The 11,570-nt window shown below is 37.6% G+C and overlaps 1 protein-coding gene across 1 annotated transcript in view; it reads right to left on the bottom strand.

Annotated features, from left to right (window-relative positions):
• Positions 1-11,570, bottom strand: part of epas1b (endothelial PAS domain protein 1b) — a 132,434-nt gene that overhangs the window by 24,470 nt on the left and 96,394 nt on the right. Inside the window, exons 8-11 of the mRNA XM_037973431.1 lie at positions 3,511-3,658; positions 3,201-3,409; positions 2,841-3,070; positions 2,456-2,569 (exon numbers count right to left, since the gene is read on the bottom strand). Coding sequence (XP_037829359.1) covers positions 2,456-2,569; positions 2,841-3,070; positions 3,201-3,409; positions 3,511-3,658 — 701 coding nt within the window. The remainder of the gene's footprint in view (positions 1-2,455; positions 2,570-2,840; positions 3,071-3,200; positions 3,410-3,510; positions 3,659-11,570) is intronic.

The raw sequence follows: 11,570 nt of genomic DNA, 5'->3' as shown, positions 1-11,570 counted from the left end.
TCTTAGCTCGGTCATTCTCCACTACCTTTGGGGGTGTTCCCCACTTTGATCTCGGGGCTTCCAGTCCATATTCTGCACAGATGTTTCTGTACACTATGCCAGCCACTTGGTTATGACGTTCCATGTATGCTTTCCTTGCCAGCACTTTGCACCCTGCTGTTATGTGCTGGACTGTTGCACAACCTACACCTTGGGTCTTGTCTGGTGTGGTAGATCTGAGCCTCTATTGCTCTGGTGTTTAGGGCCTGTTCCTGGGCGGCCAGGATGAGCGCCTCTGTGCTGTCTTTGAGTCCAGCTTTTTCCAGCTATTGGTAGGCTTTCCTGATATCAGCCACTTCAGTTATTTGTCGGTGGTACATCCCATGTAAGGGCTTGTCCTCCCATGATGGTACCTCCAGCACCTCATCCTCTGTTCCCTATTGTCTGAGACATTTGCTGAGTACATTGTCTGTTGAGGCCTTGTCCTTGATGTATTTATGGATCTTGGATGTTTTATCCTGGACAGTGGCTCTCACACTCACTAGTCCTCTGCCTCCTTGCTTACGGCTTGTGTACAGTGTCAGGGTGCTGGATTTGGGGTGGAACCCTCCATGCATGGTTAGTAGCTGGTATATATATATATATATATATATATATATATATATATATATATATATATATATATATAGTATATATCATATGCATTGTGTACATCTTACAGAGCCTGGGCCCTTTCAGGTAGAAAGAGGAAGAAGTGTGGAAGCAGAGAAAGAAGGGAAAGAAAGAAACAGTGATGATGAGGATGAGAGGTGCATGTTGCAAGAATGTTGAGAGAATTTTTCATTTAGAACTTTTAAAATAAAAAAATATACAGACACTGTAAAATGTGGTCTTTAGCACATTTGTTATGTCTGTTTTCAATCTTGCATGAAATAGTAAATTGCATACTGTATGTAGACTGTTGCAAGTACAATTCACTAGCAGTAAATATTGTGCTATTACTAGTTTTGAACTACAGGAAGCAAGACAGTTGCAAGGTTAGTTATGATAAACTTTTGATGGTTGAGTTAGATCCTAGAGATGGGGCCCAAAATTCCTGGCGGCCCCCCTACATGTAGCTGAGGACCCAGTTCACCTCTGTCCCCTAAATGAAAACAGGCTCTAGTTTGAGCATCTTTTTCCAAAAATCAATAACCATCTCTTTGGTTTGAAATGTTTAGCTTCAGATAGTTATGATAACACCAGTCCACAAACTCCCTTATTGTGCCCCTGTATTCCTTGCCAATATCACCCTTGATGCAAATGACAACAGCAGAGTCATCACAAAACTTTTGGAGAAAATAGAAGACAAGGTTGCATTGAAAGACAGAAGTGTACAGGGAAAATAGAAAGGGTGACAGAACTGTTTATTGTGGACCCTGGGTACTGCAAAGAACAGTGTCAGACACAGTTTTGGATCCACACATACTTTGCTCTTGTAGTTCGATAGTCCAGCACTCAGGACACAAGCTCAGAGTCCATATCGTCACCTTCTTAAAATAATTGCCTACGTCATTTTTTTTTTTCAAAAATGATTTTTTTGGCCTAAATCATCTCAACAATCAACAAATGGTTCAGTTTTTTGTGTTTCCTGAAAAATTGCAAAAAATGACTTAGGCAATTATTTTAAGAAGGTGACGATATGCATTCTCTTTAACTTCTAACTGAGCAGATGTGGCTGGATGGTGTTGAATGCAGTTTAAAAATCAAAGAACATTATCCTGACATCAGCGGTATCCAGGTGGATTTTCTGGAAAATGTATGTGGCAGCATCATCAACACAGATGTTGGGCTGATATTAACTTTTGGACTCAACAAGATTTAAGATGGTCATCACAGGTAGTTAGCAAAGGCAAAAAAAAGTCTTTAATTCAATCATTTTTCAGGATATTGCACTTAAATTTGGCATGGTAGTAGCTGAGACTCATCCCCAAAACTTACTCCATGTGCTAACTTACTCCATATGCAAGGCAGCAGGTGATATAATTTTTTTTTCCAAGGAATGCTAGTTTCATTTAAAATGAAATTTAAAAAAAATACGGAAATTAAAGTCTTTTTATTAAAATATTGGTGAAACAGTTTTTTTTAAACTATTAACTAGTTATAACTTATAAAACCCTGTTCATTTACCAAGAGAAGGGATTTCAATATTTTCACTACCTTTTAAAGAATTATCTGTGTTCTTCATCACAACTAAAAGTTTGCAATAATGTAGAAAATCATTTAAGCAGACAGAAAAACGTAACTCAACACTCTAGTTGACCTGTGAGATTTAAAACCAAAAAAGGCCTTTGTGATGTTTTACAGAAACCAGCTGTTAATTTAAGATTTAATTTTTGGAGAAAGGCTGAAACTGTATTTTAAAGACTGATGTAAACAAGAATATTGAAGACTGACTAAATAAAAAACTTTGCTGTCCGTAACTTTGGTTTCCCACCTCAGTGCCTGCAGAGCGGCTGTTTTTCTCTGTGTCCAAGGTAAACAGCTTCTCAGTGATCTCCAGCTTTAGGTCACTCTCCACTGAGTTGTAGTAATCACCTGGACTGCTGGGCTGCAGAGAAAAAAACAGAAGAAATTCGTCAAATGGGTGGTGGCAATAGGAGCACAGACAAAAAAATAAAAAGTGAGGAAACGATAGAAAGAAACAAAGATGACAAAGGCACCATTCACTGATAACAGCCTGTTCCATCCAAACATCCGCCCCCGGTTTTCTCATACACTTTCCCCACTTTTACTGAACAGAGAGAGGAAACTATGAAATAAACCTAATCAACTAGTAGCTGACTAATTCATCTTTTCAGCTGAACAATTATTGCCCTCACTGTGGAGCAACTGCTGAGGCTCGGAGTGGCGCTGCCTGATTGAGGATTCTGCTGCACAGTGAATGAAGCTCTGTTAGTCATGTCCACTGGAACTGCAGATAGGGTTTGGGCCGAGGCAGCAGCAGCGAGTCTGTGGCTCTCGCTTGGCCAAGATGAAGGTCCCGGAGGGGGCATGGATGAAGATGATGTGAATGCTGCTGGCTGTTGGGAGTCCTTGAAATGAGGACGACCTGAGAGGACGAGTAGGAAATAAATGTCAATCTCTTTCGTATGATTTTGGTTGTTTTCGCTGACCTACAACAAATAGATCTCAGAGAACTTCGATAAATAAAGCTCAACATGTCAGAGGTCCTTACTCACCAAAGTCCAGGGAAATTATGGTGTCTCCAGGTGTTGGAGCAAGTTGAGCGAGGTCCACTGGTTCCTCTTTCAATGATGTGATAAGGGAGTCTCCTGGCTGTCTGTTCATGTCCTCTCCTCCTGGAGAGAAGAAGCTGCTCATGTGTTGTGGATTGAACAGAACCTTTGTCTGCTCCAAGGAGAAAATCAAAGACTTGTCCTCGATGTCGCTGAATGGTTGGTAGAGACACAGTGAGCTGGACTAAGCATACATTTAAAACAACAAACACCTAAGACATTTTTACAAGCAGTTTGCCTGAAATGTGCTCACCTGAGGACGTAGTTAATGCACACAATGCACTGTGGCTGAGAGTTGCGGCTATTGTATATGACTGATCCTTGAGTCTCCACCCAGACATAGCCGCCATTCTTTGCCAGCATACGATATTGACTGCTTGCTGCTTGACCTTTGCTGCATACTGCAGAGACACAAAGGTAGAAAAGAGTTGATGAGCATGATGTGTCACCAGCATGTAGCAGTTTAGACTTATATTCAAAGGAAAAAGACAGTTTACCCTCTTTTAAAGTCAGGTTTTACATATCAGACAATAAAAATTATCCATTTTTACCAGGTTCTTAAGTTTTTCAAAATCTGACCTCAAGGGTACGAAAAAGAAAATCACACACAACATTTTATCAAAAAAAAAATGACAAAATTATTAAGTTGTTTATGACAAACTAAGTCCAGTCCCCAATACAGCAACTTGTAGAACTACCTTTAGCAGCAATAACTCTCAATAGTCATTTTCTGTCTGACAATCAGTCTCTCACATGGTTGTGGAGAAAGTTTGGCTCAATCTTCTTTACAACGTTGCCTTAGTTCATTAAAGTTTTGTAGACATTTACGTCTGCAAAGCTCTCTTAAGGTCCCACCACAGCATTTCAATCAGGTTGAGGCCTTGACTTTAACAAGACTCTTGCAACACATTGATTTTCATTTCTTTTTTAGCTATTCATTGTAGATTTGCTGCTGTGTTTGCATCATGACCCAGTGTGATGCAAGTTTCAGCTGTCAGATAGATGTCCTCACATTTGAGGACATCTCCAGGTTCATCCCTAGGTCCTAGAATCCTTTGGATTCCTTTGTTATTCCCAGGTTCATCCTCAAGTCTTGGGGATGAACATCCCCAGGTTAATCTCCAAGTCTTGGGGAAGAACATTTCCAAGTTCATCCCCAGGTACTGTGCCTTCAAGATAAGTCCAAATCATCACACCTTCACCACCATGCTTGATAGTTGGTATGAGGTGTTTGTGTTAATATGCCACTGCTGGTTTTCACCACACATAGCCCTGTGCATTGTGAGTAAAAACATTTACTTTGGTCTCATTTGTCCAAAGGGCATTGTTCCAAAAGTATTGTGGTTCATTCAGATGAAACTAAAACAAGTCATACTTATTCAGTCTTTTAGTAGTTTCATTGTCATAAACAATACCCTCTAACCTTGCAACTGAGGCCAGTAGAGTCTGTAATAAATTTTGAATTCTGGATTTTTTTTAAACATCCACTCCTGAGAAGATTGACAGCTGACTTAAATGTTGACTTACACAATACATAATCTTTCTCTCTGTGGAATAATTGGCTCCAAATGGTTTGGAAATTACCTTTAACCCTTACCGAACTGAAGGACAGCAACAATTGCTTCTCTAAGATAATTGCTGTTGTTCTTCCATCTTGGCATTGTGCTAATGCACACCTGTATTCTCCAGAGCAGCAAACACCTGCGTTTTTAAGATGTTTCACTAATGATAATCAGTTAATTAATAGATTTGATCACCAGCACTGTGCTGCTACTTTCCATTTTAGGTCCTATGGGGGCAGCAGAAAGGGTTGACTTAGTTGACCACAGGTTTTTTTTTTCCATTTTGGCTTAACTTTTGTTGACAATAGTGAAATCTGCTATGTTTTTATTTAAACATGATTTTAAATTTAAATACTTTTAAAACCATGTAAATAACATAATTTTTGTCTTGATAAAACACTGGAATTGACAGATAATGCATTTTTTTCCCTATGACTGTATGAGCAGTTATTTTTACGTTTATTTTTATGAGAATCAGGTACATAGTAATAGTATATTTTGGGGAACATAATATCTAATAAACTCCACACATCAGCTCTAATATGAAGGAAAAGATGGGTGAGAAAGTTGAGAACCTTTGTATTTTCCGGGAGAGGAAACAACACACCTCTTCTTCTGAAAGTTTTAATGGTTCCATAACAACTGAAGAATAAATGCTCATACATTCACATCTCTACTTTTTCTTAAACTGGTAATATATTAATTTAACAAATGTCTGTCAGCAGGATAAAGCTGGATGTTTGACTTTGAACTGAAAAGGAGATGTGCTGGCTGCCTTCCAGAGTTCAGCACTGGCGTGGGAAAGAAGCAAGACTAGACAAAAAGCGTACATTAGGCCACTGACACTGTGTGTGTCTGTGTTTCTGAGGAGTCTTGGGGCAATGTTACATGTTGCAGGGAATGCTGTTAGTATGTGGTGATCAACAAGCTGGTCACGTTGGCCGTGAGAGCGGATGGTGCATGTTTGTGTGTGCTCGTCTGGGAGACATTTAGATAGAGAGTCTTTTATCAAATTTCAGCCAACTCATGTCTGAAGATGACTTGGAGTGTAGGAGAAAGAGGGGCCCATTCTTTTTTCAATCTTGTGTTTAAGGAAAAATGTTTGAAGGCCAAAACTTAAACAAAACTTAAGACAATATTGTATCAAACCATATACAATAAACTAGCACCTGCCACACTTAAGTATCTTTTCCCCCAAAGGTTTTCATCCCAAAGTTTCCTTAATGCCTAATTCTGGTTTGTATCAGAATAAGGCAATGCTACATGAAAGAGGTTCTGTTTGCAATACGGTAACATCATGGTGAAAAATGCACTTCACTTGGACTAAATGATCAAATAAAATGTTTATCACTTGCTGAAAGGTTGGGATAGTTTGTATTAGGATGATCATAAATCCAGTTGTCAATAAATCATTTTCTAAACTGGGCAGCACGGCAGTGCAGTGGTTAAAACTGTTTCATTCTAGGAAGAAGATTGCAGGATGGCCTCTTGGCCTGGGGCCTTTTTGAGTAGAGTTTGCATGTTCTCTGCGTGCAGGCTTTAGCATGTTCTCCTACAGACCAAAAACATGCATGTTACTGGTAATTTTGCAACTGGTAACTCTAAATTGTCCCTAGGTGTGAGTGAGAGTGTAAATGGTTGTTTGTGGCCCTGTGACAGACATGCGACCTGTCCAGGTTGTACTCCACCTCTCGCAAAGTGATTACTGCAGCTCCCCTGCAAACTGGAAAGGAAAAGTGGGTAAAGAAAATGTATGCATGAATGTTTCTAGACTGTCTAGAAGCTGTTTCCTATTAGATTAAAAAAGTATGAACTCGAGAAAAACTGAATGTTTAAACTTCACGCTGACTTCACGCCAACAAAACAGGACGTTTTGCCAGCAGCAGTTCTGACTATTTTTATTTTTGAAAGAAAGTCAAATGTGGAGGAGGATATCACCACAGAGAAGGAGAGGAGCAACAAGAAGTTTTACTTCAAACGTGACATGAACGCGTGCTGTCATTAAAAGGTATGAGCTGCTTACAGGTCTAAATCACAAACTGATCTCAGTTTGTGATTTAGAACAGTTTGGTATTAAGGAAAAAATATAAACAATCTATGTGTGATTAAACAAATAGCATAGTCTGAAACGGCTGTTGATTAGTTTACTCTGGTGTGAGAGTGTATAAATGCTATTCTGACACGCAGTCACTGATGTCATGACAACGATCTGGGGATAATTGGTTCTCACCATTCCACGTTCCCAACTCGGTCATTTTGCAGGTTGTTTTGTTGGCCATGATGGTCCTTGTGATCATCAGAATCTGAATCTGAAGAGTTTTCATCCGATTCTGGAGATCCAGCCATCAGTTCAGGTTCATATTGGTATGGTTGTATATCCATTATTCCTGCAAATCCTTCTGGCATTTCTTTGTGTTCAAAAAAGGGTTCTTCTTCCAGTTACACTAGTAAACAATCGGACAGTAGCGCACTCTTGGCCGGCCAGGCACAGCGCTCGTCATGAACTCTGCCCCACAAATCACCTACTTCAGAAATTATAGACTAAAATGCTAAAAAGAGTTTATTTAACTTTTAGGTAAAAAACGGGTACCTTCAAGTTTGTGTGGATGTGTTTGACTAAATAACATACATGAAATGTCAATTTTTTTACATTTGATTTCAGTTCAGCTTTAAAGTTTAAATGGATCACAGAAGGTTGGACTTTACAAGTCTGAACTGGCAATTTGAGATATTTAACGATTTACACAATCACAGTTAAAGCTGTTTGATTTTTTGTAGATTTCACCACATGATGTTTAACTTCAGTGTGATGATGTCACACACTAACTTTTTAACTGACTAAACTTTCTTTTCAAAAAAATTTGCAAACGTCTTACTCCCAAAAACATTATACTTCTTATACAGTTTAAACATCAAAATAGTCATTTTTGTAAATGTCTTTCTATAGATCTTATGTTGTCTCTCAAATACCCCTCCAGAAAACAGTGCATACACTCAAGCTCCCTGAGCTCAGAATTTTCCCTTCAAAACTGCAAGTGAAGGGTCTTTTTAATCTGACGTATCTCCTACATGACAAATTCTTATTAAGAGACTGTAGACACAGAAACATTGACATGACTAGATGCTTCTGTACTTACTGTTCATAAATGTCTTCTATACTACTTAGTTTTTGCACCAACTGATTTTTTTATGCTTACTTTTTACTCTGTGATTCTGTCTACCTGTTTTATTAAGACGGTTCAGTGAGACAACTCTCTTAATAAGATAGGCAGACAAATGTTGTTAGTGGCTTCCTTAGATAACTTTTAATAATTAGCTGTTATAATTTATTTGAATGTTTTTGTACGCTGCACTGAGATTACTTTTGTTGTGACACAGTGTTATATAAATAAAGTGAATTAAAATTTAACTGAATTTGTTACTAACTACTGTTATTACTACAGTTATCATAATGAGCATTCTGAACAACAAATACAGCTCTTAAAAATTGTCTCAAATTATTATTATTATTATTGCAAATGATGTACACACAGATAATGTTGCACAAGTCTGCAGTTCTCACCATCTAATAATACAATGTTGTCAGTGCAGAGAGAATAGCCACAACAGAGCATCATCTGCCCACAGTCTCTCACAAACACTGTCATTAGATTGGAACATAGGACACCTGGTCCCCTGACAACTGTGTTTGTGGCACCAGATGTGTGCAAATCTTATCAGGCCATCAGTGGCTTCACTTAATCTGATAAAAAAAAACTTAATACCCGTTACTGCCCTAGATCTGCACACACAAAGAGGAACACAAATGCATATAAACAGATAGACATATATAACTGGATAAAGCTGTACAAAAAATGATGATCAAAGAAAACCACTTGATATCTACACTGAATGGGTGGTTTGTCAGTTAAAAGACTTCTCTACCCACTTTTGGGTTTGATACAGTGAAAAAACTTGAAATAAGGTGCTATATCTATTTAAATATCTTTTCTGTTAAATTTCTCTTTAGAAAAAGGATAAAGGAAGAATGTCTATGATTTTTTACTGACCATTGGATCATTTACTTGCAAAGGATCCTTTCTTGATGGTGGCAGAAAATTAAATTATTAAACCTATTAACTCAGTTTTTTGTTTTTTTTTAAATAAACAACATTGTTCCTTTGTGCACCCGTTTCTAACTTACTGCCAGAAAGAGTAAAGAATTATGTATAAAACCAAGAATAATCTAATTTTCATACCCCCAAAAAACTGAAAAAAACCCTACAGAGAACCAGCAGAAGCACTTTGTCAGAATACTCTGACATTTGTAGATGTTAAAACAGCTTTAGAAAGGAATTGGAGCAACAGTTAAAACTTGAGAAAGAATTGGAGGTTATGAAGAAAATGTTAACTTCATCATCTGATCCATTATTGTTACAAAAGAAGAATACTGTATAAGCCACTCTAGAGGCTTTGCTAACCCAACAGGCTAAGAGCGCTATTCTCTTTTCTAGACAGCGGCTTTATGAATTTGGTGATAAACCTAGCTACTACTTATCCTTTTTAACAAAAGTCAGGTCAGATTCTCAAATAATCACATCAAGAATTGACACTTGTGCTACTCGTTATTTTGATAATAAAAATATAAATAATAGTTTTAGGGAGTTTCATTCGCAACTTTACCAATCAGATCTGTCTCTAAGAGCCTATAAGGAAATGGAAGCTTTTTTATCTCAGCTAACTCTCCCAACTATTTTACAGGCTCAAAAAACTGAATTAAATGCACCTACCACCAGAGACGAGGCCCTGGTAGCACTTAAAACAGTCCAATCAGGGAAAGCGCCTGGGCCAGATAGCTTGATTTTTATAAAGAGTTCCACCACATAGTGTTGCACCCTTTTTTGGCAATGTTAGAGCATTCTTTTACATCTGGCTTTCTACCTCAGTCTCTGAGGGAGGCAGATATCACAGTTATATTAAAAAAAGGCAAGAATGCAGACCACTGTTATAGTTACAGTCCTATTGCTTTATTAAACCAGGATCTTAAGTTACTTTCTAAGATATTAGCAATATGACTTGAAAAGGTTTTGCCCTCCATTATCAAAGAAGACCAGACGGGATGTATTAGAGGCAGGAGCTCCTCCCACATCATCTGAAGGCTTTTAAATATTAATAATATTTGTCAAACTCAGAACATTGGAAGCTTAGTCATATCATTAGATGCAGAAAAGGCCTTTGACTGTGTCGGATGGCCGTACTTGCATCATATTTTACATAGATTCAGTTTGGGAGAAACATTTATAAGATGGGTTAAACTTTTGGATAACAACCCTTTAGCATCAGTTATCACCAACAATTGTAGGTCCAATAATTTTTCACTGTACTGCTCTACTCGACAGGGCTTTTACATGTTTGTAACCCTCTGGTTACAGGATGAACCCTTACCTCCTAAGCCACTGCCAAAAAAAAAAAAATGACAGCTTTTACATGTAAAACAAAACTATTATCCAAACATTGTTTGAAAAGGATATTCAGGATATTTTACATTCAAAATGCTTTTAATGAGACAGAATGTTTAATAACATGTTGTGTCTTAGTGATTTTATGAAAAAACTGCAAAAATTAGAGAAAAAAAACAAGCTACAGTACAGTTTAAAAACATTTAAAGATTGTGCCACTCATTAGTGTTAAAGTGAACAAAGGCTTTTGTTTAGTGAAAACATTTATAGGCTGTAACTTTAGCTGAGAATATTTTGTTGGCCATTCATGTTTCTTCTATTGTGATAATTTGTCAAAATCCTGTTTTTCTTTATATTGGTTAATATTTTTGTTTTCCATGTATTTTTTTCCTCCAGTAGCCCTAAACAAACTCACTTATTAAAATGTTAAACTATAAACTCTTTAACATCTAGCCATATCAAGTTGGTAAACTCAGAATTAATGTTTTTGCAATGACTTCAGGTCAGTTTATCCCTCCACCAAATCCTATTTTTGCAGCTTTAGTCACTTTGTATCATACTTTTTGAGTATGAAAAGGAGCAGTCTTCCACTGATTTTTTGTGTCTACCTCACATTGTGTCATACCCACATTGGTCTGCTTCAGACCAACTTTTGCCTGCTTCGCATCTACGATGTTCCCACTTCATAGCCACATTTGAGGCCACCCCAACATAGATGATTTATTCTAGTGATGCGCATTTTTTAAATAAAAATATTGTAGGCAGATTTTATTGAGTTATTATTATTATTATTTTTTTATTATTATTACTACTGATGATAATGATGATGGTGTTAATAAACTATTGTAATTCATTATTATCTGGATGTCCAAAAACTCTAAAAAGTCTTCAGCTGATCCAAAATGCTGCTGCCAGTTCTGAAGAGAGTGAGAAGGAGGGATCATAATTCTCCAGTTTTAGCTTCTCTTCAGTGGCTCCCTGTAAATTTCAGAAGATAATTTAAAATCTTACTTCTAACATACAAACACAAAGCTTGTGAAAGTTGACTACAGCACTTAACTCTCAATTCACAGGTTAACGTATAACATATATACACATATATATATGTACAGTATTTACATACACACACACACATACATAAAATAAAATTCCCTTCTCACCCTCCGCGGGTGGTCTTTGTTTCATCCTCTGAGCTCGGGTCCTCTACCAGAGGCCTGGGAGCTTGAGGGTTCTGCGCAGTATCTTGGCTGTGCCTAGAACTGCACATTTCTGGACTGAGATGTCTGATGTTGTTCCTGGGATCTGTTGTAGCC

The sequence above is a fragment of the Kryptolebias marmoratus genome, linkage group LG22 (assembly GCF_001649575.2).
Source record: "Kryptolebias marmoratus isolate JLee-2015 linkage group LG22, ASM164957v2, whole genome shotgun sequence".
NCBI classification, from domain to species: Eukaryota; Metazoa; Chordata; class Actinopteri; order Cyprinodontiformes; family Rivulidae; genus Kryptolebias; species Kryptolebias marmoratus.
The sequence above is the reverse complement of the archived record's forward strand: the minus strand, read 5'-3'. Positions and strand labels throughout refer to the sequence as shown.